The 22,259-nt window shown below is 30.6% G+C and overlaps 1 protein-coding gene across 2 annotated transcripts in view; it reads left to right on the forward strand.

The window, feature by feature from the left end:
• The first annotated feature begins 5,450 nt into the window (after positions 1-5,450).
• The window catches only part of LOC134686533 (uncharacterized), a 34,782-nt gene continuing 17,973 nt past the window's right edge, over positions 5,451-22,259 (forward strand). For both annotated transcript variants that reach the window (XM_063546198.1, XM_063546199.1), the window contains exon 1: positions 5,451-5,953. In XM_063546198.1, coding sequence (XP_063402268.1) covers positions 5,884-5,953 — 70 coding nt within the window. In that variant the 5' untranslated portion in view covers positions 5,451-5,883. The remainder of the gene's footprint in view (positions 5,954-22,259) is intronic.

Genomic DNA, 22,259 nt, shown 5'->3' on the forward strand with positions numbered 1-22,259 from the left:
TGAACAAATTTAATGTGAAACTAGTGTGCGTTACATTAAACCAAATGTAAACATGTTTACTGTACACAGCGTTTGGTGTGAACACGGCGTAAGTTTATCTATGCCTGAGGTAGAAAAGTGATATTTTGGTCAGTGTTCTTTGTTGTCTTTTTCATCAGATTCATTTTTTGTTCGTCTTCTTCGTTTAGTATAGGGTGATGTGATTAAAACTTATAACTTGCAATATCGTAGTCTCCGTAAAATAATGTTATATTTCGATATGTCGTCACTATGTGCAATTATTATTTAACTCTTCCCTGCTATCCATCAATTCACACGCACAATGTAAATGTAAATCATTGTAAAGATGAATCAATTACGTGAATCCGTACTTCACTTACTTTTATTAAATATTTAAGCACAGTAAATTATGCCTCACTGTGTACCCGCTATAAAACACGGTAATAGACATAGAAGATAATGTAAATTAGCCTAATATAAACGTTCTAAATTGCTTTCAATTATCAAAAAAATAAAAGAAAATAAGAAAAAACACTCCAGAATCTATAGGGATCTTCCTAGTTTTAGTCAAACAATTAGTAACAACTGAATCAACTGAAAAAGAAAACAGCAATTGAAAAGACGAGATTAATTAAAATACATGGCCTATCAAATTTATAGATAGCATTGTTTAAACATCTGTTTATAGTTTTCTTAAATACACAATCAAAACATAAAGTATTTAGGAATGCTGGACATTATTGATTAAAGTCGCATACAAAATACACCAAACAAATTTCAAAGCACTTTTAAAATTAACAAAAAAATCAGCACTATTCATTTTGAGGTCCCCTTTTACATAAAGCTCTCCGGTTTCCTGAAATCATACATTTTGGCTTTGAGCGTTATTCATTTAGGACAAGTATTATTTCAAATTTTTAAATGTATATGCATAAATACATTCATGATAAGTAAATATTTGAAGCACGTTAATGTAGAATATTCAGAAGGTATTATAATTCAGTCTTGTTTTACTCTCCCGATGTCACACAATATTTGAAACCAGTGTTTGTTGGAATACCTAACCATAAACTCGGTTCAGAATCAAAGATTTTTATATTCCTGATGAAGTAATTTAAACTTCAGATAATTTTGTGAATGAAAGCAAAACAATGATATAAAGAACGTTTTGAACTTCCAATTGAATCGACTACATCAAATGTGTTTTTATTGTTTATGGACGTTTTCTGACATTTTGTAATTCAGCTGTTTCAAGTGGAATGCGTTGCAATAAAATGTTTCATTTACAGATATCTGAAGGCAATATATACGATCAATCATCATTGGTCATACTGAAGATTGTCATGAAATTCGTGTTGCTAAAACACGTTTCCAAATTAAGAAATCTAAAAGAAATTTTGACTCGTTAAAACTTTCATTGTTATTTAGCAGTACGACTATAAAGAGATTTTGTATTGCACATTTGAATTTAAGGGCTTCATTTAATTAGTCCCAAGAGCGAGCTCAATGCGTGCAAACATATAATTCATTTATTGTTTCTATTAAATCTGGTTATGGTGTCTATTGAGTCCAAATTTGCATTATTCCCAAAACTTGTAATGTCTGTTCACTGTAATAGAAAACATACAAAAGTATCACAGAGCAATACTCGAACTTCTTTTCATTTCCAGAAGAACTCAATAAAACTGTTTAACATACAGCTAAAAGTACTTGATCTGAAGATAATACAGTCGTGTTTTCATTTAATTATGATTTATAAAGCAGTTTTCTATGTTGTGTCATGTGTACTATTGTTTGTCTGCTTGTCTTTTTCATTTTTAGCCATGGCGTTGTCAGTTTGTTTTAGATTTATGAGTTTGACTGTCCCTTTGGTATCTTTGGTCCTTCTTTGATATCTTGCACTTGTTTCAGCTGGATACCACAGGAAAATCATGTAAAGTTTTCCTTTGATTTTACACAAGTATTTGGAAGGCATCACGCTCTTTGCTTACTGCAAGAACTTAGAGATACATTTTATCAGGATGAATGTTATCTGTATAAGGTTTATTTGATGTTTATTCCTAACGTACCCACTTATTTGGTTGCTTTCAACTTGTTTGGCTTTCTATCCACGTTCGTGATGTAATGTTTGATTTGTTCTTGTTGGACTTTTGCGTTTACTGTCATAACCATAGAACCTGTTTCGCAAGTGAAATCCATTTTTCTTTTTTCTGCATTTGTGATAAAATTACATCACATGTATGTACTATATAATCCATATATAGATTTAATCATAATATCAAATGATCATAAAACGTACAAATTTGTAGTTGAGATCAATAAGGTTAAAATTATATCATGTAAATAGCTATGGCTTACTTTAACATATAATGGTTTAATTTTTAAATTGTTATTTGGATGGAGAGTTGTCTCATTGGCACTCACACCACATCTTCCTATATCTATGTGTTCAATATGTTATAACATCCTTATTATTATACACATTTAGAAGGGTACGTGTGTAGAAAAAGGAAATATCTACCAATTAATTTCCGCACATTTGTAATTTCGGTTCAAGATCAAAAGAAACATGACTAGTTGTAATTGTCTTTTTAACACATCGTACAAGAGCAGTCCTCACATGTTTCTAGAGGTACACTGTATACACCTTAACCTCTACACTCACATTCTACATCGCTGCTGACAAAAATTAAGTCGAGATAGGATAAACAACAAAAGACAAGTCAAAAGTACACTCTTCTCTCGAAAACGTTGGACATCTAACATACTAAGCATGTTAAATTGAGAATGGAAATTGGGAACGTGTTAACGAGACAACAACCTGACCACCTAGCAGACAACAACTGAACTACACCAATTGGTATCTAATGCAGCGAGAAACTCCTGCATCCGAAGGAGTCCTTCAGCTGGCCCCTAAACAAATATGAATTATAGTTCAGAGATAATTAACGTCATATATATATATATATATATATACTGAACTCCGAATTATACACAAGAAACTAAAATTAAAAATCATACCAAACTTACAATGGCGAGAAGCTCCTGACTTGTGACAGGCACTAAATTGCGACGGGGTTAAATAGGTTTTTCGAGATCTCAACCCTCCCCCTATACCTCTAGCCAATCTAAAAAAAAAAAAACGCACAACAATACGCATGATAAAACTCAGTTTAAGAGAAGTATATATGAAACAAAATAAAATAAACAAAATGACAATAATACATAAATAACAATAATCTGTCTACCACCCATCTACCTGATCGTGAAACTACAATTAAACGGAACAAATATGATATCTGCGCCAGAGATTGGGCAGTCAAGGGATGTAGAAATCATGGATATTTAACGAAATTCAATGTTTCACTGGGAACGACCATATAACTAGGAAAAAAGCTCGTGAGATTCCCAAAATCGAAATCTTAAGATACGATTATTATTTTTAAAACACGGGCAATAGTTTCCAAAAAGGCTTATTTGTATCGGACCTGTGATGTTTTAAAACAGATATGATTTTTTTGATTAAACAAAAAATCTAATAAACAGTAATTATTTAATGTTCTTCATATTCATTTCTGTGTCTGAGACAATCTTAGACATATTTTCAGAATTTAACTCTATTTAGCTTGTTTATTTAAAGACTTTTATCATGTCAGAATTTTTTTATAACTTTCCTATTTGCTATCCTGTTAGATTGTGACCTACATAATTAGACTATTTACCTGTTATAACATGAGTTACACGACAGGTCCAAAAGTGAAGCAGTATCTGCTTACCTTACTGGAATACCTGAGGTCACCCCTAGTTTTTGTTGCTTATTCTTTAGTATTCTTTGTTGTCATTGTTGTCTTTTGTGTACTACTATTTGTCTGTTTGTCGTTTTCTTATTTAGCAATGGCATTGTCAGTTAATTGTCGATCTATGAGTTTGACTGTCCCTGTAATATCTCTTGCCACTCTTTTATAAACATTCCTTTAGATATTCGGTATAAGAAAATTGGTAGATTATAAGAATATACAGCAACGTTTAAGCAAATAATTTATTTCATTGTGTACAACCGTGGGGCATTATTTTTTTACGGTCTTTGCTCCCGATCGTTTGTTCGTTCGTCCATCTGTAATGCTTCAAGTTAAGTGTTTTGATTGAGTCGAAGTCCATTCAACTAGAACTCAATACACATGTTCCCTTTGATTGATTTTTCTAACAAAAATGCCAAATTAGAGTTTTTTTACCCCAATTTCAAGGTCGGTTGAACATATTAAACGATAGTTTTCGAGTTGTACATTAATGTACTATGGACACATTCTTGTTTCGGCCAACGTCAGTTTTGCTTCTAGGTTACAATATATCTCTTTTCTGTTTGAAGGTTACACGTACGCTTTCAGTTCAACTCGTATAATTGTGGTTTCCAAAAACACATCTATATACCATCTCATATATAGTGTTTTTGTCAATATCAAATGTTGATGTACAAAAAATCAATATCACGGAGTTAAACCGTTTGAGGTTGAATATTTTGTAACTAAAAACCGTAAAATCAATGTTCAGTACAATCACGTGACAACGAAATATGTATCAAATTTTTCTCCTGAATAATAACAAATTTTTAGATATTCGAGAGAAAAACCTATTCACGATATATCAGGAGTGATAAATCAAATCAACGATTGTTTTGTTCTTATTAATAAGAGATAAAGTATTACAGACTTTATCCGTGTAGTATACAAACATACACTGTACAATTTAAATTGTTTTGGAATGCGAGATGAATTATATATGTTAAGGAACGATGGACGTAAAAAAGAGTCAATAGGCGATATATAAATTATTAAGTGAATCTATGAAATTAAAACGAACGCCGAAGAAATTTCAAAACGAATAGCTAATGTCATTGACTTTGGGTGAAAGGACATAAATAAAAAAGTTTAGTTTGTTACAGATGTACTCGTGGTAACACATAAACAGGTTTTGTTTGATCACCACACTCCAATTTAAGTTCGATCAGTTGACAAGCAATTAATGATAACTTGCATGTATATGTGCTTCCCCTCAAAATACAGACTATAATCTACTATGGTACATCTTTTTGAATACAAACATTACTTTGTAGACACGCAAAATGTTCTTTCTGACATACTATAGAAGCCGAGTGTCAAAACGACAGAATCTATCGCACCAGATGACAATTAAGGACAAAAATGTTGTGTGTGTCCTATAAAGAATATGTAAATTTGATATTTGTTTATCATTACTAAATATATAATTATGACAATTATATTTTGGGTTGTTGACAGTTCATCCTAGTAGTGTCTTCATTTATTCTTTAGACAATTTTAAATATTGGATTTAAAATAATCATAATTGTGAATTAGATAGGCACCCCGGCTTGTTTCACTTGTATCTGTTTTTAATTTTTACGCTAACAGAAACCTGCATTCATTACTTTGTTGTATCAATGGTCAACTGTCAATGGATATAAAGTGATCAATTGATTTTATGACTTCAACCAATCCTATTTAATCATTTAAATCAGTATGGGCGACATTTTCTCTTTTACTCTTTCTGCTGTTTTATTTGTACATTTGAGGCGTATGAATATTGGAGATTGGCCCTTATCCTCCTACATATTAAGCCCTTGACTTATTGAAAATATTGACGAAACGTGAGATTCTCCTAGAATATGGAATAACAATTCATTCATGAAAATAGCTTTTAACTGGAGATTATTAACTGAATAACAACGATTTTATATAAAAAAAAATCCTTAGTATGTCTTGTGTATTGGAAAATAATTATTATCGGATTGACAATAAAGTTTTATAACGGAAAACTACATATTTTGTTTTGGAGAAGTTTATAACGATATTGGACTATTAATTAGATATGACTGCTGTTGTGCACATTTGGCTATTAGTTTTGTCGATTGGATTTTCAAAAACTCTCACTTTTTTAGGTAAGTACACAGTAGTTTATGACAAGGGTCATGCGAAAGGGGTTCTTTGCAATATGTTTCAGTCAACGTAAATGTGACCTGTGGTTACTTTTATTTCATTGTGGCAACACTACTTCTGTTTTTCGGTTTGCTGTTGATGTAAAAAATAGGTATCATAAGTTTTATTATAAATTATGTTTCAAAGAAGAAGCTCAAAGTTTTACATAAATCTAGTTTTTTAAAAACTGTTGGTTAAATGAGTTGTTGGGTTACTATCTTGTGGACAAGTACAGAGTACACCCTTTCATTCATACATACCTTTTAAAGCAACTCGTTGTAGTTCTGTCATGATATAATTTAAAGTTAGATACTTTTTATTTACCTGTTAAATCATCGTTAAAACAATAAAATAACCAACCAAAACTACACGGCTTTATCGATACATCGTATTATCGTGGCTATCACATTATTCGCTGAAACGAATTTTCTGCTGTAAATCATTTAGTCACTCCTTAAAATTTCAGTGTAAATAGTTACGCTCACATGTCTATCTAACAAATCATTAATATATAGTGATGCCTCTTATAATCTTGTATCGTTAGTTTTGTTGTCACTTACGGTGTAGAAAATCTGAAGGAATCAGTTTTATCATTTAAGCAATAATCAAACGTTAAACTGCCAAAGTAGAACCCAGATTTTATATCAACTTTAGCAAAAACTGAAATCATCAATGCCATATAAAGCGTCAGAAAATTAATAAAAATATCTAAAAAAAAAAATTAAAAAAATGCAGTAGATGAATATATTTTAATAACAAATCACCTCAATATCAGGCCTGCTTAAAAAAAACTACTGACTACTTTTAACAATAGATAAATGGTCTCATTGTTTCGATTTGCAAGTTACTGCATGAGAGTTTTAGTTCATTTATGACTAGTTTTTTTATCTGTAATAATATTCCTCGTGCATCGTCTATTCACTTCAATACTCTACCCGGCAACGCAGCACTGTGTTGTCTTCCTTTGTTTCAACAGTATTATATTATGATGACTATTGTATAACCCAGTTTATGTTAACACCGTTTTTAAAGAAAATCAAAACATAAATATTGTTCAAAGTATAAGTATGGTTACTTTTTTTAATTGGAAATATGTCTCTAATTTTTTTTAGAAAATAATTAAATGAATTAACATATTATATTGTCGTCGCTAAAAGATTCAATAGTAGTTTGAATGCTGATCTTACATATCTTGCGGCTATCCAAACAGCCTTGATTTTTATCATTTAGATTGACATGTCCAGATGTGCTGGTTAGTTGTAGGTTATGTCTGACCTTTTTATTAACATTGTTCCATCCGTCGCACTAGTAATTAAGGGACAATTTTGTTTCTATTGTTACATATAATCGTGGCTTGTCGTAAGGGCATGTAGAATTTCCATATGTTGTAGTTCTTTCTTATAATAGACTACAGTGTTAACTCCGTCGAGAGGAAAATCTAGGGAAAATTAGTCACGCTATGTGAGAGATAATATGTGATAGATTGAGAGAGAGAGAGAGAGAGAGAGAGAGAGAGAGAGATTAGTCACTGAATAGAATTTATTTTGCAATTTTCAAGTTTCAAATTAAACAATCTTAAATCTTCACTATGAATGAACAGCACATTACATATCTTTTGCCAAGCTTTAAAGTTAAAATAGGAACGTAAGTAAACAAGTATATATCGTACAAAAAGTATGTAAATACTATAAGACTATTGGTACGGTAATCAAAATGTAAAACATTTGATTTGATTAGAAGACCTTGACTTTCTACCCAACTTATTCTTGAAAACTAGATAAGCACACATTTAATTTGTAATAACTATTGTAGTCAGTTATACAAACATGCAATTATGTTATATGTACAGATTTTAAGATATTTGAAGGTATATTGTCTTTACATTGTTTCTGAAATCTCACGATTTCAGAACACTATAAATACTGAAATAGTGATTGCGTATTTAACACAAAAACTGCAATACTCTTGTAATTGTTTAAACATGATATTTAACCCACCAACATATAAGGAAATAGTATTCCCCAAACATTGACATATGATACATTATTGACAAAGAAAAGGCAATGTCTTCTATCATGGGATTTTTTATAACAATTCTTGTCATAAAATTAATAGCATAGATAAATGGATATATATAAGCAAGTTAAGAAAACAGCATAGCATTCTGGTTTGTAAAGGTCATACGCGTCTGATTACATTATATATGAAACCTATACCAGGTTATTTATTTGACAACAGGGTCATTTAAATGTGTCTTTCTTTCTTTTAAGTAAATTCATTGTTTCGCATCATCATGTATGCACCATGTAGTTCTTATCGTTAAGGGCTGAAGATAGCTGAAAACCGATAACTTTGAGAGAAGTCTAATCCACAAAGGTATATAAGGTCCTGCTTGGCCGAAACGTAAATGCTTTTTTTAGTAAACTGTAATTCGTCTTTCTGATACTTCCAATTTGTAAACAAATAATTAATTTCGATGTCAAGTTTGTACAAACATGTAAAATTTGCAAGTTAGTTTGATTACCCATTAATTCAATCGCAATTTGTATCTTAGAATACATATAGGTTTTGATGGATATTTTAATCTAACATTCATTAAAAGGATGCCAGCTAAAAAAACATATATAATATCCTGATGACAACATCATTTTGTCGGTAAAACATAGAATAAAGCGAACTATCTAAAAAATGAACCATATTAATTTTCATTACACATTAGATAACGCAACTTTTACAAATAGCATAGTAACTCAAAATCTTCATTTAAAAGTCGGACTTTGACATATAATTCATGTCTCATATCATTAAGAACATAACATTGAAAAAAATATGTTTTTCCATTTTCAATTTTACCACATACAATATAATACATAGGAATAGGAGAAAATGATTTAATTCTAAAGATAAGAAATAAAAGCATCGTGTATCATTAATATTTTTATGATTGCATAACGGACAGGAAGCCTAGCAGCAAATTGAGTAATACTAGAAACTGAAGCGATGGCTGTGTTTGATATGATCAAAAGCTTTAAAACTCAACAAGCACTAGTAATGTGGAGCAAAAGAATGGGAAGGCGTATGTTTCCACTCTAAGTTAGTTTTGTGACGCAATGATACCCTACTTAAATTGAATGAAGTGGTTAATAATTATTAGCTATTTATAAGAACAGCTGTAGGATATCTCATAATCACTTACTGTTCAATCAATTAAGGATCCAGTGGAAAATACAACCAATTATACTTCCGATGCTTTTATTATCATCATTTGCTGTTAAAGAAATTGCTCCTCCAAATTAAGGAGCAGCAAGAATATTTGTGTTGATTTTGCTCCATTAATTGAATAACTCGAATTAACTTTGATGCTTTTTGCGTTCATAATTAAATTGAAAGCTCTACTACACAAACGATGAATCATTCAACGATTTTGGTATTTCAAAATATGACTTGTTTCACAAAATGAAATGAGGTAAATATCCATATAATAGGCAGAAACAAAGTATTGAAAAATTACATGTTAATGAAATAAAAACAACGCTAGTACTGACAGAAAAAGAAACAGAAATAAAATAAAATTTAACTAAAAGAATGCAAGTCTCAAATCCATATATTCTTTCATGGCTTGTGACTCATCAAGGAGTGCACCAGATTTTTCTGACTTGCACAATGATTGTCATAAGTGAAAAGGGGAACATTTACCCTTTTGAATTACTTTAGTAAACCCTTGGTTTTCGGTGAGTTTCTTTTTTTTTTTTAATTATTCTACTAGTAATGTTACAATCGTCTTCATGACAACATCGCCCGTATTTTTGTCTATAAAGATATATTACAGATATTAAGTAGACTTTGAATACTTTGAATTAGATTTACGCGTATGGATAAGTTTACAGTTCATTATCACTGAAGATTCTGTTTAACTTATTGATACTATAAAATTCAAATTTATGAACATTCTTCTAACAATTTCAATAAAAATCTGAAATAATTACCACAAGTGGACTTGAAGACATAGATATTGTAATCAAACCAATCTGTTGTCATCGTCGATCCATCATTGCAATATGTTTCCGCCTACAAAGACCGTGAGGCATAAACATCTGGAAACATGAGTCGAAGTTGCGATGTTAATACGTTAGAGACTTTGAGTGAACTTGTCTTAACAATGTTGTGCTTTATGAGATTCATAGACTCATAATTACTGATAGGAATGATTTGTGATCTTACAAATAAACTCATCATAGATAACAGGATTGAAATGTTATATACGTTTCGTCTACAAAAGACTCACAAATGACGCTCAATTCCAAAAATGTTAAAAATGCCATTATTAGTACGATTATAAGTGTTAAACAAACTAAAGTGTTTGTCTGTTAGCCTTTTTCTTTTTACCTTGATTTCGCCTATTCTACTATGCAGTTTGATTTCCCCTTTGACATCAATCATATCTTACTTATTTTTCTTAAATTCACCTGAGATAAATTTGATATTAGTTTTAGTCCTTTTGTCATGATAACCTTTCAAGGATGCATTCATCCCTGGCTTTAAAGACGTTGGTTTTGAGCAGTACTCAACGAGAGAATTAACATAGTTAACGAGCTCGTGAAACCTTATTTGTCGATTGGTTAAGCATTTCCTGTCAGAACAATCCATTATTTTATTCATCACCAGTATATATTGAAAAAAAAACATTTTGATGATATTATATTGCTAATGGGTGCTAGTTGAACTTAGGATCAAGTATAAAATCATGACTTAAATTATGTTTCATATTAAGCATTATATATATTTTTTAAAGTAGACAGATTGGCGACTTAGAACTAATACATTAAACTCAATTTCTTATCGTCAGGGTTTTATTCTTGAGAACCAATATTGTTTTTTTTATCTATGGCACTCACATTTAAGGAAGTTCGATACTCAGTCTAAAAAAAAAAAAAAAGAATATGACCGTGTGTTTGTTTTTGAGAAATAGCCATTGACATTTTGGCGGGAAAAAAGTTCTCAATTGTTTTTTAGGCATTCAAATAGATAAAAGCAGAGGTTTCCGAAATATGAAAAAATTTCAAAAACATTAAAAGCGAACATCTTCAAGTGCCCGAATCGTAATCATAATAATGTTTATATAAATGATAATAGAAATGATTATAGAAAAAGTAATAATCCAAAGATAGCCGACACATATTAGTGACAATATGAGGATAGCATATTCTAATTTCTTCCTATATCTATTAGTTTAAACATATTTATTTATAGTGGATTGGGAAACAAGTTTTGCAACTTATATTAATCCCTTTCCACTTTGCGGGTGCGAGTGCTGCCTTGTAGCGGCATTAGCCTACTCTTTTTCGAAATCTACAAGGGTGTCTTTAACGTGCAAGAGATATGGCTCTCTCTTAACACGGGTCAGCCATTTATCGTCCCCTTCCGACGGACTATCATCGTTTCCTCAAGACCATACTCGCAAATGGTGTCAAGGGAGAGCCGAAAATTGAGTTCCTGAAATTTTCATCCCAGACGGGAATCGAACCAGGAACCTTTGTGCTAGAAGTCCGATGCACTAACCACTACACCACGGCTCTCTAAATTGATGTCGTTACTTCCCTATCAGATGCACCCAAATCCCACACATCGACATATATTGGACCTTGTCATTCTATATAAAATGACTTGTATCTCTTACAGGGAAGATAGTCATTTTCAACATTTATCGGGAGTATTAGTGTTTTCATAATGGAATAATGAAACCGATCTTAGATAGCTTGTATTGGATTGATGAACCAATAAGGCAAGGAAAAGTAATAAGTATCAAAATTGATGCGAAATATACCCAAACAATTTTTCACGTGGATAAAGCGAAAATAGCAAAGCCCAACTTTTTTAATCGTGTAAAACAGATTAAAATAACAAACATATCGATATCAATGGAAATTGTCAACATCAGGAGCGCAATAACATCCAAACGAATTGAAAAAAGCTGTCATATACCTGATTTGGTACAGGCATTCCTTATGTAGAAAATAGGGACTAAAACCTTGTGCTATAGCTAGGCTTACATCTCATGTGGAGGACAGTCGTATAAAATGCCATTTTATTAATAACACAATATGAGAACAAAACGGACAGACATTATAGGCGAAAATGTCAAAAAGAATTTTTCAACATTCATATAAGAATAATCTAGCATAGGCACTTGCATTATCTGAATATAAAACATAAAGAATCGTTATGCTTTTATAAGGTCAAATATTGATTTTTGATAAACGAATGTGGAAAATTGACCAAATAACTGTATATTACGTCACTTGTAAATTCATTCAGATCACATTAGTATGTTCAGTTTAAAAAAATTTACATCAAAGGAAACTCATTGTAATAAAATAATATTTGTTATTCTGTGGTTTACATTTTATTATATACTGTTATATCCTTCATTTATGTAAGTGTTCTTGTGTGAGTGCTCTTGTGTTTATTTGTACTGTGGTCCTCTCGTGTAATGTTTTGGTTTTAGCGAAAGTTTCCCAGGTTCAATACACCATGTTCTTTAAAAATTTCAAGTACCAAATTAAGAATATACAAGTTGTCATCAAATAGTCCATTCCTATGCAGGCATTTTTTTTGGCATTTTTTACTTTTAACTTCGAGCTTCGCTGATGAGTGTTTTGTAGACGAAACGCGCGTCTGACGTGTATACTTTATTTAGTCCTAGTATCTATGATGAGTTTATTTATTTATATAATTTATATCAGCATTTCCATTTTTATAATTGATGTGCTGTCTTAAGTTTCAGTTTGAGACCGATATTTTGTTTCTCTAAATCGATTTGTAACTATTGAACAGTGGTGTACTATTGTTGCCTATCTATTTAAAGCAGAATAGAGAAAAGGACGAGCTTGTAAATTGACGTCAAAAATATAAGTGAAATTGACGTAACAAATAGAAGTGAAATTGACGTCACAAATATAAGTCAAATTGACGTCAGAGATATAAGTGTAAAGTGGAATTGAAGTATATGTCTTGTCAGCGTTGATCTATATAAGTCGTACTTATTAATTGTTATAAAGATAAAAATAATGTCATTTGTAGAAAATAGAACATCAACGTATCAACGAGAATTTTTTATTTGATATAAATATCTAAGCATTTATTATAATAGGAAACAATTTGATGTGAAGTGCTAATTAGCGCAGCTGATGGAAATATTTTTAAAGAATAAAGAATTATTTTACTGATTATTTCTTTAAGGTCTTTTTGACATAAATCTGTTCTTGAACAAAAAATGACAGGATAAACCATTTTGTATTTATCTGTTCTCTGTTTAACCGAGATCACACAGAAATATGTGAATATGAAACTCAATGTTTTTTTTAAATAACGCCTTTGATATTTTTTACCGCATTAATATAACAATCATAACATATTATTTTAATCTAAGATATCATAATTTATTTGCAAAATTATCTTGGAGGTTCATATTGAAATTAGTAAACTTAATTGAGTCTAGAATTTACGCCCTCTTCTGATCTGAAAACTTCCCGGTTTCGTTTAATTATGTTTTGACTGCTTCCTTATTTGGTATTATCTATGTATCATTTTATTTATAATTGTAAGACAAGCTTTCAAGATTTGTCTAAAATAATCAACATTAAATACCAAGAAACTGTCTTTTTAAAGATAATTGATGATTAAACAAAAAAGCATAGAGAGGGAGACAGTGTTTAATGATAAAGGATGACAGACGTAACACATTTTAAACCTCAAGAAATTTTAAGTTCCATAATGTTCATTAGCACAACCAATATTATTGAAAACTCGGAGATAGTCAGTCTACTATGAATTTCGACAGAAACAGCAACATCGAACACAAAGTGTTCGTCAAATCGGCAATAACTGACGAAGGGACGCGTTTTGCAAACCTACTGCAAAAATACTGCATTACTAATTTATGTTATATGTTTCGATGTGTTCTCTCGCAATGTAAACATTAATTAAATTTCATGAGATAGTCGAAAGCAGTTGTACGGTTATAATTGAAATCAAGAATGAAAATAGCCTACACCCTCAGTACCATTAAACAGAGGATAAATCATCATTTTAATTTCATTCAGAAATGTAATTATATGGTTTATAATAATTTGCCATCCCATTATATAGTTAATAGATTTCTGAAAATTACTTCCGAAGTACAATTTTACCTAACATGTGTGTCTGACGACAACAGTGTAAAGATGCATAGTGTCGTAATGAAAAATGAAAGGCGATATGTAGAATGTCTTCATTAAATGATTTAAATTGGTTCCGTTCGTTTAATGCATAGTTCCGTCTCAGACGATTAATTAAATCACAATTCAATTGATCTTATTGACCGTTGTGTCATTTATAATTTGTATTCATTTACTATTTCACTATTTCGTTGATGAATTGACTATAGTTATGTTGTAGGTGTAAGTATTGAAGGTCACCTTCATATCACTTTTTCTTTATGACAATAGAAGGTCATGATGTTGTTATAAGTAACACGCAGCGCAACGACTTAACCAGCAGATATCATACATACAGGAATTTGAACATACTATGATGACACTCGTAAATTGAATAAGTTGAGCAGTTTATGCTAATACTCCTGTTTTGAATCGGATTGAGCTTCCCATCGACATTCCTGGCTTGAGTGGAATTGAGCATACGATACTGATACTCCTATTTTGGATCGACCTGCAAATTTTAGGCTGACACTCCTGTACTGAATAGAGCTGAGTATCTATCAAAAACTAACACAAATCTAAGTATTTATAATCTATTACCAGACACAATTAGAAGGTGATTTAATTTAGCATACGGGTTCGTAAAACCAGGTCTTTTAATGTAAGTGAAATTATCATATTTATATCTCCGAGAGTAAAGTCTTACCAACATTTTAATTCTTGATTTTGGCTGATCCAAATATTTTGTTTGCTCTGATTAAGATTCATTTGTATATAATTTTTAAAAGTAATTAGTACACCTGTTTGCAAAGGTTTGACTTTCTTGAAGTATAAAGATTTTCTACCCCCAGAAAATGATTACCTTACCTGTATTTGATCAAACCTTTCGATTTTCGGATTTTCAATGTTTTTTTTTAAGGGGTGAGCGTTTTTAACCTGTGTAATTCGAGCGTCACGCAAGGGTAGTCTGGCATTCACAATTTTAGTCTAGTATCTTTGATAACATAATGTATTGCCATTGATGTCCATGAAAAATAAATACATTTATTGAAATTAACCAATGGAATGGTTGTTCACTTTGCCAATGGCATAGGTTGTAAGAAACTGTATATAAACTCATCAAATATAGCAGGCGTATAATTTTATTAAGCGAGGACAGTGTTTTGTCATTTTTGTGCGCAAAGCGGATATATTATGCAGGTAAATTCTGTATTCCCTTGTTTGTTTTAAAGTACATTAATACGCATTCTCAAAATAATTCGATTCTGACTTTTACCTCTAACGCTTATGCACTAGACAAAGGATGTCACTATTTGTAATTATCCTGAGATTGTCGGTTCGTGTGTTTGTTATGTCATTGGCATTTTCACAAACAAAAAAGGATCGACATTGACATTAGGTTTAGTGCGTTTGTTGCATACCAAACCTTTAACACAGATTAGTAATCCTTCAGGTAATTAACGACCATTCAATTCTATGTATATCATTTATTTTCCTATCAATAAGATTGGATATCCGTACCAGTCTTTGCATTGTAAAAGAAATTTATCTCTCATACAAAATCGTTGTTACACTCATTAACTGTGTTGGAAGTCATAGGTTAATAGATTCCGCAGTAATCAAGGAGATCCGGGGCAGTATTTCCATGACAAAGACGGAATGAGTCATCAATCATTATTCGGACAAGAATAATACAATGAAATATTCCTATACCAAAGATATATAGAAGTAGCACAGAGAACTTGAAACCAATGACATATAACAGTGTTGAATATTGAAAATGAATAAAATCTAGTAAATAACTAAGATGCAAGCTAAACTCAATTTTGTAAAAGAAGGAAACGTCAGGAATAATAACAACATCTCTTATTTAAAGCAAATATATTGTGTTGAACATTTGAATAGTGATTTATAGAATCAGTGAAACACTTATGGTTAGTTAAAGGGCACGCAATGAGTTATCCGTACAATCAGTTTCACTGTTTGCAAATTAACAGACCGAAAAAGGTATTGGATAGATGTATTCGTTGCTATTGGGAAGACTTGCCTGTAAAACATGAGAACTTCTTAGTTCTTAAACTTACTATCAGCATTGTCACTAGCTCATAAATTCCAAGTGTCATCTACGGGATATATGGTATCAATACACATATCGATATCGTCATGTTTGCGGAGTTCATACTAGTCGGTATGAAATTTTAATAGCATTGAAGATGATACATGGAAACATTAAAAAACCATTTTCCTTAGGTTCTTCACTCCCAAAGAAACATATAATGTATAACTGAAGTCACAAAAGAGACACTGTTGCTCAGTATGTATTTGAGGGTTTTACTAGCTTTTTAAATCATAGGCTATGGTTTTATGATAGAAAGGAACTAATATGTATTGGACAGTTTCTAAATGACACTGTAAATTTATATCAACATTTGTCGAAAAGTCCATTTGGTCAGCAGTCTAGCATTAAACTACAAACAAATTACCTGTCTTCATTCAAGCCTCGTTTTATAATTCTAGATTAAAAAAAGATGTTTGGGGGCTTTCTGTAATATCATCCCTTGATATTTGACACTTGTAATAACAAAAAGCTAACACTAGAGAAACATAACATGAAATATTGTTATATATGACACGATTCAATTAATAATGAGGTTCGTTCATGGTTAAATACATTTGGTTTTTGTTGCAGTCCGGCTTCGTCAAAGGCTTAAAATGAAAAAAAGAGGACGTTCTTTTGTCGGTTCTATCTTTCTATTAAAATTCACTGATGTATATTAGATGTAAGTATTGACTGGAATGTGCGTTATTTGGTGACAGGCGTAAAAATCAAAATGTTTTTTTTTCTTTTTAGAAGGATTAAATGACGTTTGCATCATGTGACTAAAAAACAAGTAGGTCAGTGTGAGTGCATAAACAGCATCAATATCAAATGTAATGTCTCTTAAAATAGCAATTTACCAAGCATGTTGTCTACAAATTGAGATCCAATTTAATAATATCATCCTCAATTTTTTGTTGTAGGAATTTTTGTTCCACTGAAACAAAGTTATTTAATAAATGATTCTCTTAATGTAGCAAAAGCACTGTTAAATAACAAAATGTAGTAGTTTTGAAACTAGACAGAGCTGTAACAGTAGTGAATAGCGAAGACAAGTCGAAAGTATTTTCAAATAGAAACTGTAAAAAGTGCGATTTGAGATTTTGGAGTGGATCTTTAAAACTATTAGAATCAATTAGTGCATATGCATAATCACGGATATTATCACAATTAGCGCATTCCTAAATATGTAGAAATCTGTCTTTAAAGGAGACAACATAATCAATCTGTGAATCGATCATTGGGAATAGCTAGTAGTGTAACTCATAATAGTTTTTACTATTTATGTAAAATTAAAAAATCAAAATTTTTGCCAAACATTTAAAATGCCGAAACTAGTAACTGCTATCCATGATACTCTTTTTGTAGTAAAACACTTAAATAACAAGATGTTGTGTTGTTTTATCATTATTTAATTTTTTAAATTAAGCATAGTAATAGCAGTAAACATTGAATAGTGAAGACACATCGAAAGTATTTTCTAATAATATCTGTAAAAAGTGTAATTTAACATTCTGAAGTAGATATCTTAAAGGGGCACTAGCTACGATATATATAAAAAAATAAAGTATGATTTTTTTTTAGATCAATCATTAATCAAATTGGAATAATGAAATAATAATTTGCTTTTAGCAATCAATTTCCTTTAATTTTGTTGAAATAAGCGATTAAACATAATTTTTGACTGATTCGCTTGCAAGTGAAAACGTCATCATCATTCTAACCGGTATTCATGTGAACTTCAAGTTAACCCCTAGCTAGAGATTGACAACGCATGCATTGTACGTGTACTGGTTATTTAAATAAAAAGAATGTCAACAATGAAAGTGAAACTACGGTAAATCATTTGATTACTAATTCGATGCACATAAAATCATTCTTATATGGTTAAAAACAATTAGAAACATCTTTTTTTAATCTATAAAATAAAATCAAACATACCTATAAAAATGCAATTGCACGTGTTGTTTTAATCTATTCGTATCTTTATTTTTGTTTACATCGCTTATATGGTCATCTGAGGTCAAATCGATAGTTAATTAGATGGCGTCTGGACTAAAATACACACGAAACGAACCTATGTATTATCTACCCCATGCTCTGTAAACTGTTTATTTTAGACTTTTGATAGTTTGGATAAATGTTTTACATTGTTATAAACCAAATATGAGAATTTGAGTCAAATCGGTTACAATGAATTTGACAGCTAGTGCCCCTTTAACCTTTTAGAATCCATTGGTATAATTTACAACATTAAAAATATAATTGAAAACGGCTAAACCGAAATATTTATAACGCTTGTTGTTTACCAATGATCAAATATCGCAAATCGATTAAGAATATACAATATGAAGCTTAAAACACACGAGGGAAACATTTGCCCTACAAGCGTTACGTGGACAGAGTAATCGTTTTTAGAAATGCGTCTATCACCTTCATTGTAAATATACAATAAGTCAAAATGTCAACAATTCAATACAAACTCCTAATGTTAAAGAAAATTGAGCAGTTACAAAGTTGCATTTTTCACAAATTTTGCTTTCAGAAAAATTCTTAAATGAAAATAAGTAAAGTTATTGTTGATTCTTTATTTTTAAAAAAAATCCATTAATAGTCTTAAAAAGTATTTGATCAATCAAAAATATAGTACAAAACTGTACTTTTTTTGTATATCCGAATTCACGAACAGTGTTTATGATCAGGTTGATATTAATGTTGGTAAACACAATTCCATTAAAATATTATATATTATCTGATATATACGTTATTGTCCGTTTCCTTTACTAACTTCTACTCACCGACCTCTTAACAACCCGCAAAGACTCAAATCAAATCCAATTGAATAGGAAGATTTACTATACGAATATTCAATGTTGACTTGAAAAGCATGACAGTTAGGTAAAATGAAATTGAAATATAACAGAATAGGTAAACAATAGAAAATTAATTCAAATTAAGACAGAAAAAAGTATAACACTCTGCTTTTATGGGATCAAAGTAAAATTAACTCCTATAAAAAAAATTAGAATCAGACGTTCGCATGATATAGATATTTCATATAATAAAAATGATTTTCAAATGTATGAAAAACGTATTTCATTAATACATTATTATCATATGCATGCCAATACTAAAGGACTGGCCTGTTAATACCCGAGGCATATTCACACCACTAACAATAATATTGAACCAGTTTAATAATAATAAGTAATGAAAACGGCACCAATATTATTGTCATAGATGATCGTTTCGACAATAAGTATTTTGCTCAAACCATTTGTACAATCTCAGCATAGTGATGGCTGTTCATAAATCGTTTGTAAATGCTTGAAAATTAATCATTAATTAAAAAAAATGCTTGATTGTCACTGTTAAGCTTAGAGTAAAAATTTGGAGTTGCTTTCTAATTGAACTGCTTACAGGCACAGGCAATATTAAAACCGATATATATAATATCATTGAACCAATTGTACCACTGAATTCTGTATAAACAGTCAGAGTTATAACATGTCAATTAGTTTAAAGGACGATTAGTTTATTTAGGATGAATAAAGCAAACACATGTATCATTATTATGTCATCTGCGGAAACAATGGTTAATTGCATCAATAAACTTGAACTGCATTGCAATTCATTTCTAAAATGATAAAATGTTGCCTGCCTTGCAAACGGAAAACTGATAAGCTCCATACAAATCTCGAAAATTAATAGGTTTACCATTTATAACAAATTGAAATAGTAAAGAACACATGGGTTAATACTTAATGCTTTATAAATTTTTAAATAAATAAGTTTTGCTTTATCGTACGTTTTTATAATTAGTTTTTTTTTTCTGCATTTCGAAAAATGTGTAAGTTTTTGACATTAGATATTTCTTCATTATTAGAATGATTGATTCATCGAGGGCTGGTTGGCAGTAAATATCAAATGCTGCATGCATGTTTAGCATGATAACATATTCAAATTCGTAGATTAATATGCTTGCTCACCTTTTAACAGGTTTTGGCTTCGAGCCGACTGGTCTGATCTTTCAGCCTAAAGAAGATTGATTGGAGAAATAGCGAAAACGATTTTAAAGGTGTTTGGTATAACTGCTATGTATATCTTCTAAAACAGTCTACCCCTTATGATCTTAAATGTTAATTCAAACACATATATCAGTATTATGTCATCTGCGGAAACAATGGTTAATTGCGTCATTAAATCTGAACTACGTTCCAATTTATTTGTAAAATGATTAAATGTTGCCTGTCCTGTGAACGGAAAACTGATAGCACCAGAAAATTTTCGAAAATTAATAAGTAGACGGGGTTTATAACAAATTCAATTAATTAAGTACGAATAGATTAATCTTTTACGCTTTCTGAATTAAAAGTTTTACTTTATTGTTCGCTTTTATAATGAGTTTAGATTCTACATTTCAAAAAGTGTGTAAAATTTTGACATTTATTATTTCTTCATCAATAGAATGATTGATTCATTGAGGACTTGTTGACAGTTAACAGTAAATACAGGATGCATGTTCATCTTGATATGATTTCTTGTTTTGGAAAAACACTTCAATTTGAACAGTAACATAATTGATCGCTCTTTTACAGGCTTGTGCTAAGGCAAAACCAGTCCGATCTTTCATCTTAAAGCAGATTGTTTGGAAAAATAGTGAAAACGATTTATAAGGTGTTTTGTATAATTGCTGGGAGTTTTATACCATACCCTCATGCATGGTTCACGTTTTTACATTACCATATAAACTATGTCAAATGTTATACTAAGCTAAATAATCGCTAATAGCATAACAATACATTGATTTTCTGCTGTTCGGTAGGTATTAATGTTTTCAATAATTCTTACGTAAAAGTCGGTTTGTGTAGATCATGCAAATGTTTGTTATTAAGCATTTACTGGACTCAACTTTCAATAAAAAGAAAAAACCTAAAAGAATCTCTCTGTATGTCTCAAACATTTTTTTTTATATAATTTGAAAGTGAAACATTTGATTGGTTATAGTGTTGCTGGTTTTGGTTATAAATGTTGCCGTGCTTTCATTAATTCGTAAGCAGGTGAGATTTACAATCAAAAGTACGAATTGAATATTCGAGATAAATTCTCATTATAATAATTTGTCATAAATATCTAATTCTGAAAGTCTGCATGTGAAGGCTTTGCATAGAATTATAGGTATATCTCCTTTTTAGAAATATTTTATCATTCTATCTGAAGTCAAATTTCTGAAAATATGTTAAAATTGAAAGAAGAGAAAACAATAAAGGAGAGGTTATGCAACATGAAAACGCTTTCTAATTTGATTTTCGTTATTCTTTGTTTGAGCTTTGTTTCAGTGAAGTATTCTAACGTCTATTTCAGTAGACCACATTTAATAAACAAATATGTTAGCACCATCATGATTTTATTCTTATCCACGAACACCTCTTATATATTCCAATTAGGAATATGAATTAGCATCCGTTATGATAAATATAGTCTACCATCAAATTAAAGACATCTTTTAAGTGCGATCTGTGATTCGTGAAATTAGATACGAGGAAAATTAATTCCATGAGAAATCTATTAAAGGAGTTAATGAATGGATATGTCACTCATTCACCTGAAAATGTACCGTCAGATGTGAGGATAATGAGAGAGTCTAATGAGGCTAGTTCATAACTACTTTGAGTTATCAACTATGCTCCACCACGGAAGTATCTGTAATTTGTAATATCAGAGTCTTGTTTAGATCAATTAGGTGAAAGCTTATATCCGATATTTTGTGAATCGATATCCTCATGCAGTTAATTTGTGATACTATGCATTTCTTGAACATCGTATATAAATGTGTTCATTGATATCTTATTTGCACTATCCGTGTAAATTGTAATGAACACTAATGGTTTATTCACCAACTTCATGAACAAACCTATTAGTTTGACTTTCTTTTTGTGCAATCTAATAAAGAATTTTGTTCAATTACATGAAGTA

Source organism: Mytilus trossulus, chromosome 10 (assembly GCF_036588685.1).
Source record: "Mytilus trossulus isolate FHL-02 chromosome 10, PNRI_Mtr1.1.1.hap1, whole genome shotgun sequence".
Taxonomy (NCBI): Eukaryota; Metazoa; Mollusca; class Bivalvia; order Mytilida; family Mytilidae; genus Mytilus; species Mytilus trossulus.